This window comes from Heloderma suspectum, chromosome 5 (assembly GCF_057233095.1).
Source record: "Heloderma suspectum isolate Gila_16-S chromosome 5, 16-S_ref, whole genome shotgun sequence".
Classification (NCBI taxonomy): Eukaryota; Metazoa; Chordata; class Lepidosauria; order Squamata; family Helodermatidae; genus Heloderma; species Heloderma suspectum.
Genome location: NC_139462.1, coordinates 214706664 through 214713903, shown reverse-complemented (window position 1 = coordinate 214713903; position 7240 = coordinate 214706664). Strand labels below are relative to the sequence as shown.

The following is a 7240-nucleotide window of genomic DNA, read 5'->3' as shown; positions in this document are numbered from 1 at the left end:
ACATGTCAATTCCCCCTCTTTCTCCTCCCACAACAATATAGTGGTCGAAATAGTTGTAATATTTAGCCATATAATTGTCTGAGCTGGGAGTGGGAGGCACTGCATTGCAGTGGTTTCGCTCCTGCTTGGATGGTCGGCTCCAGAAGGTGGTGCTCGGGGAATATTGCTCAGCCCTGTGGATTGCTCGGTCCCGTGGATTCTCCAGTATGGGGTGCCACAGAGGTCAGTTCTATCCCCCATGCTATTTAACATCTACATGAAACCGTTAAATGTGGTCATCTGGAGTTGTCATCAGTATGCTGATGACATGCAGCTCTATTTCTCCTTTTCATCTTCTTCAGGTGAGGCTGTGGATGTGCTAAATCTGTGCCTGGCTGCGACAATGGACTGGATGAGGGCTAATAAACTGAAACTCAATCCAGACAAGACTGAGATGCTATTGCTGGGTGGTTCTTCTGACCGGATGGAGGGTGGTCAACCTGTTCTGGATGGGGTTGCACTCCCCCTGAAGGAGCAGGTTCGTAGCTTGGGGGTTCTCTTTGAGACATCTTTGTCACTTGAGGCTCAGGTGTTCTCAGTGGCACAGAATGCCTTCTACCAACTTCGGTTGGTGGCCCAGCTATGCCCCTATCTGGACAGGGATAACCTGGCTTCAGTTATCTATGCTCTGGTACTCTCCAAGTTAGAGTACTGCAATGCACTCTCCATGGGGCTGCCTTTGAAGATGATTCAGAAACTGCAGCTTGTGCAAAATGTGGTGGCCGGATTGATAACAGGGACCAGAAGGTCCGAACATATAAGACCGACTCTGGCCCACTTGCACTGGCTGCCTGTATGTTTCTGAGCCCGATTCAAGATGCTGGTTTTAACCTATAAAGCCTTACACGACTTGGGACCACAATACCTGATGGAGCGCCTCTCCCAACATGAACCTACCCGTACACTGCACTCAACATCTAAGGCCCTCCTCCAGCTGCCTACACCGAGGGAAGCTTGGAAGACAGCAACAAGGGAGAGGGCCTTTTTGATGGTGGCCCCCAAATTATGGAATGATCTCCCCAGTGAGGCCTGCCTGGCACCAACATTGTTATCTTTTTGGCGCCAGGTTAAGACCTTTCTCTTCTCCCAGGCATTCGGCAGTATATGATAAGGGTTTAATCAACCCTGGAATGTCTTATGGTTATGGTTGTTTGTTTTTGAGATTGTTGTTTGAAGTTGTTTTAGGTATATGTTCCTTTGTGTATATTGTCTGTTCATGTGTTTTTTATGTAAATAGTTTTTAATCTCTGTATATTGTATTTTTAATGTCTTTAATCTTTGTAAACTGCCAAGAGAGCTCCGGCTTTTGGACGGTATGTTGTTGTTTATTTGGTCACTTGCTTCCGACTCTTTGTGACTTCATGGACCAGCCCACGCCAGAGCTTCCTGTCGGCCGTCAACACCCCCAGCTCCCCCAAGGTCGAGTCTGTCACCTCCAGAATATCATCCATCCACCTTGCCCTTGGTCGGCCCCTCTTCCTTTGGCCTTCCACTTTCCCTAGCATCAGCATCTTCTCCAGGGTGTCCTGTCTTCTCATTATGTGGCCAAAATACTTCATTTTTGCCTTTCATATCATTCCCTCAAGTGAGCAGTCTGGCTTTATTTCCTGGAGTATGGACTGGTTTGATCTTCTTGCAGTCCAAGGCACTCTCAGAATTTTCCTCCAGCACCACAGTTCAAAAGCATCTATCTTCCTTCGCTCAGCCTTCCTTATGGTCCAGCTCTCGCAGCCATAGGTTACTACGGGGAATACCATTGCTTGAACTATGTGGACCTTTGTTGTCAGTGTGATGTCTCTGCTCTTCACTATTTTATCAAGATTTGTCATTGCTCTCCTCCCAAGAAGTTAACGTCTTCTGATTTCCTGGCTGCAGTCAGCGTATGTGTCAAGGGCTCCTTGGAGGGCTCTCTCAGTCTAATCCAGTAGCCAAGTCCAGACGCAGACAAAGGGATTCTTTTCAGAGCTTTATTCTTCTTTTACAACTTACAACTCTACAGGTAGCAACTAGATCTGAGCAGCAGCATCCCTATGCCCTAGGTTGGAACAGTTGGTCCCCGTTTGAAAGGCAATTACTGGCAGACCCCTGAAATATAAGGACTAGGGAGAATCCCTCCCCTTTTCCCTTGGATCCTCTGGGCGCAACCGTTCTTTGAGCGCCAACCAGGCGCTACGCCTCCTTTCCGCGCTCTCCATTTGGCACCGCTCTCTGCGTCTGCGCCGTGCATCCAACCAGTCTGCTATCGGTGCTGGGTCACTCCCTGGACTGCTTTCTAATCTAGGAATGTTGGTGGGAGGAATCTCTGTCAGCTGCGGGCCCTGGGAAAAAGGGGCAGCTCCTCTCCCAGGAGCGACTGCTCTTCCTCAGCATCAGAACTACTCTGGGATTCTATGGGCTCAGTGTCCACCCTGACAGTCTGCAGTAATCTTTGCGCCTAGAAAGACAAAGTCTGTCACTGCCTCCACGTTTTCTCCCTCTATTTGCCAGTTGTCAATCAAGCTGGTTGCCATAATCTTGGTTCTTTTGAGGTTGAACTGCAACTCAGCTTTTGCACTTTCTTCCTTCACCTTCATCATGAGGTTCCTCAGCTCCTCCTCACTTATCAAAGTGGTATCATCTGCATATCTGAGATATTGGACGGTATAGAAATGTAATAAATAATAATAATGCAAGATAATATAATAAATAGTATACCAGATTTACATGTATGTATGTATATTTATTATTTTCAACATTTATATACTGCTCCACATCTAAACACACACACACATATATATATATATATATATATATGTGTGTGTGTGTATGTGTATTTTGTTGTTGTTCAGTCATTCAGTTGTGTCCGACTCTTCGTGACCCCATGGATCACAGCACGCCAGGCCTTCCTGTCCTGCGCTCTCTCCCGGAGTGTGCTCAAGTCCGTATTCATTGCATCGGTGATGCTATCTAGCCATCTCATCCTCTGCCGTCCCCTTCTCCTTTTGCCTTCAGTCTTTCCCAGCATCAGGGTCTTTTCCAGAGAGTTTTCTCTTTGCATTAGGTGGCCAAAATATTTGAGCTTCAGCTTCAGTATCTGTCCTTCCAATGAGCACTCAGGGTTGATTTCCTTTAGGATGGACTGATTTGACCTCCTTGCAGTCCAGGGGACTCATAAGAGTCTTCTCCACCACCACAGTTCGAAAGCATCAATTCTTCGGCGCTCAGCCTTCCTTATAGTCCAGCTCTCACAGCCATCCGTTGCTACTGGGAAAACCATAGCTTTGATTAGACGGACCTTTGTCGGCAAGGTGGTGTCTCTGCCTCTCACTATGCTGTCTAGGTTGGCCATAGCTTTCCTCCCAAGGAGCAAGCGTCTGTTAATTTCATGGCTACAGTATCTTTATATATATATATGAACATAATGTGTGTGTATATACACACACACATTAAATACACGCGATTTAGATTATGCATCATTGCATGGATTCTGTAGGACATGGAAAATGAGGCGGCACTTCATACCTCTGGACGCCAAGCGGCGCCACAGGACTTCGTTGCCGGTGGAGCTGGAGAAGGTCTTCTCTATGCTGCTTCCGATCCTCGGTTGCCCTTAGAGATAAGAGCGGTGGAGTCAAACGGCTTTCAATTATCACAGGAAGTTCCGGTCGTGTGTTACTCTAGATTGTTATCTCTCTCTACCGGAATCCACGCATTTCTATAAATCGTAGATGTAAACCTAAAGAGTGAGTTGATTCTGATGGACTCGCTGCTGCCCACTTACGGCTACGCGTAAAAATACGGCGATGTCTCCATTCCCCGTCAGTAGCTCCCATTTCGCCCCGAGGGAGGATGAAGCGCGCCTAAGGGAGCGCGGAAGTTGAGATCCTGTGCGATTTCGAGGGCGGACCGATGATTAAGTCTATGCCGTAGAAGCCTAGGCTCGCCGCTTTCCGACCGGGTTTCTCGCGAGAGTGGGCGCACCCGGACGTCCCGCCTTCGCTCCCCCTCTCGGCCTCTTCGACCGCGGCGAGCAGCCGGGCCAGCGCGCCGCGGCCATGGCGCTCTACAACTTCAGGAAGATCACGGTGGTCCCGTCCGCCAAGGTGAGGCCAGGCCAGGCCCCTCAGGGCCCAAGCCGCGCGCGGGGCTCTGTGTACGGCTGCGCGGTCTCCGTGGCAACGGGCCCGCGGTCGTCTCGTGCCGAAAGGGAGGGACCACGTGTCCCAGGGAGAGGCCCTCGCTTATAGAATCGTAGAACAGTAGGGCTGGAAGGGGCCCGCGAGGCCATCGAGCCCAACCCCCTGCTCAGTGCGGGAATCCAGGGCGGGGCATCCCCGACAGATGGCTGTCCAGCCTCGTCTTGAAGGCCGCCAGTGTGGGAGAGCCACACCCTGTTACCTCTCCCCAGTTTGAGGAGGTCCCACTGATAAGCACTCTTTGAGTCCGATTCTGCAGCCAACTGTGGAGGCACCGGATCGTTGTTTCTTCTGGCCCACTTTGAGCGAGTTTCTCATCAGGAGATCATGGGGCACTTTGTCGAAAGCTTTGCTGAAGTCGAGGTATATGATGTCCACAGCATTCCCACGGTCCGCAAGGGAGGTTACTTGATCAAAAAATGAGATCAGATTCATCTGGCAGGATTTGTTCTTGACAAATCCATGTTTATTTTATTTTATTTATTACGTTTATATCCCGCCTTTTTTCCTCCAAGGAACTCAAGGTGGCGTACATAATCCTCCTCCTCCTCCATTTTATCCTCACAACAACAACCCTGTGAGGTAGGTTGGGCTGAGAGTATGTGACTGGCCCAAAGTCACCCAGTGAGCTTCCATGGCCGAGTGGGGACTAGAACCCGGATCTCCCGACTCCCAGTCCAGCACTCTAGCCACTACACCATGTTGGCTTGGAGTAATCACTGCATTGTTTTCAAGGTGCTTCCAGATGGATTGCTTTATGATCTGCTCCAGAATTTTCCCTGGGATTGATGTCAGACTGACTGGTCTGTAGTTCCCAGGTTCCTCCTTTTTGCCCTTTTTGAAGATAGGGACCACATTAGCCCTCCTCCAGTCATCCGGCACTTCCCCCGTCCTCCATGATTTCTCAAAGAGCTAACATAGCCAGCTTGCCCTGCGTGCTGCTCTGCCTGGCCGGGCCCTCCTCGAGCAGGCAGGAATCCAAGAGGTCGAGCTCTGCTCAGTAGAGGGAAAGCTTTGCCTGTTGAATTTCTGCCTGCGGTGCAGTGGTAAATGGTACCTGGAGCCTGGGGGCGGGGTGTTGTTTTTATAAATCCTACTCCAGCCTCCCCCAACCTGGAGTCCTTCAGATGTTTTGAACTACAACTCCCGTTAGCCCCAGCTAACATAGCCAGTAGTTAGGAAAGCTGGGCGTTGTGGTCCAAAACATCTGGATGGTACCGGGTTGAAGAAGGCTGCCTTACACTGTTACTGTTGTCGTTATTATTAGTCATCATCTGTTATTATTATTATTATTGATAATAGTAATGCAGCAGCATCTGCACTGTATCTTGCAGAGTTAGACAGGCAACCATAGGTCCCTATTCGATAAGGAGTTTGTTTCATTTATTTTGTAATGAGGAAAACCTCAAGAGAGGTGTGGGATGAATGTGGGTGCAAGTTCTTCCTTCCCCTCTCTGGGCAGCCAGCTCCCCACCCTTCCTGCAGGTGGCAGACTTCACCTGTCTGGTATCACACTGTTCCCTATCCCTACTTGAACCTTGGAAGGGCCCTGCTGAATCAGGTCAAAGACCTTTCCAACCCAGCATTCTGTTCCCACCTTGGCCAATTAGATGCCTGTGGGAAGGTCATGAGAACCAGAATAATAGAATAGTAGGGTTGGAAGGGGCCTGTAAGACCATCGAGTCCAACCCCCTGCTCAGTGCAGGAATCCAAGTCAAAGCATCTTGAATGCCGCCAGTGTGGGAGAGCCCACCACCTCCCCAGGTAATAGCACCTGCCCACTTGTGACTTCTAGTAACCAGTACTGATACTGTTCACAATACATAGCTGTCTTAATACAGCCCCAAATGTTATAAGCTTTCCTTGGGAGTTGCTCCATCTCTTTGATAATTTTGGTTACCCTTTTCTAAACCCTTTCCAGCTCTACTGTATTCTGCAGAATATTTGTTGTAAGTGGCTCTTTCTAATACATGTCTGTTCCCATCTCAGCTGTTTTGCCTTTGCTCTCTGTTGGGTGGGCAGCCTTTTTACACTTGAGGGCCACGTTCTCTCTGGGGAAAGTGGTCAGGGTCTGTGTTGGGTGAGGCCAAAGGTTGGTGGAGACACCCCTTTTCTTTCTCTGTCTTCCACCCCTTCTCTCTCCCGCCCCCTCAAATTAATACCTACTGTGATATCACATCATCTTCCCCCATATCATTACCAACTCACACCCCCTAACTTCAGTTAATGTATTCTTTCCCCGCAAATTAATAACCTGTACAGAGATTGTCCCAAATTCTTTGGGCAGTACAAATAAATTTGATAAATATGGGATATTTCTTGAGGTTTTGAACTGGTGCCTCATGGAAAAAAGGGGGAAGGAGGGGTGTAGAACAGGCTGGCCAAGAAAAAGTGGGTGGGAGAGAAAAATCAGAGATAAATTATTGGGGAGCATGAGAAAGGAGAATGAGGAAAGGGAAGGAAAAACAAATCAAGTTGTGTCAAAGAGAAGCAGAAGAGGGGGGTGAAAGAGAAAAAGAATAAGAAAGGACAGGAAAGACAAGAGCAACAGAGAACATGTATCAGAGGGAAAGTGGTGGAGAATAGAAGTGATAACCAGGTGAATGAGAGAGTGGAAGTGCATGGCCAGTTTATGGGGGGATAGGAGAGGGGGCTTGCAGGGGCTATTTCGGCATCAAGGGCTGGCTGGGCAGGGAAACTGCAGACACTCAGGTTCAGCTCTGAGAGGAGGGGCAGCAGCAGGCGGAGCATATCTGGGGAGAAAACAACAGAATGACGTTTAATAGGGATAAATGCCAAGTTTTGCACCTAGGAAAAAGAAACCAAATGCAGAGTTACAAGATAGGGGATACATGGCTCAACAACACTACAAGCGAGAAGGATCATGGAATTGTTGTAGATCACAAGTGAATACGAGCCAACAATGTGATGTGGCTGCAAAGAAGGCCAATGCTATTTTGGGCTGCATTAATAGAAGCATAGCTTCCAAATCCTGGGAAGCACTAGTTCCCCTCCACTCAGCACTG

General features: G+C 48.8%; 1 protein-coding gene across 1 annotated transcript in view; it reads left to right on the top strand.

Annotated features, from left to right (window-relative positions):
• The first annotated feature begins 4031 nt into the window (after nt 1-4031).
• GTPBP4 (GTP binding protein 4) overlaps nt 4032-7240 on the top strand; it is a 28222-nt gene continuing 25013 nt past the window's right edge. Inside the window, exon 1 of the mRNA XM_084859240.1 lies at nt 4032-4121. Coding sequence (XP_084715366.1) covers nt 4074-4121 — 48 coding nt within the window. The 5' untranslated portion in view covers nt 4032-4073. The remainder of the gene's footprint in view (nt 4122-7240) is intronic.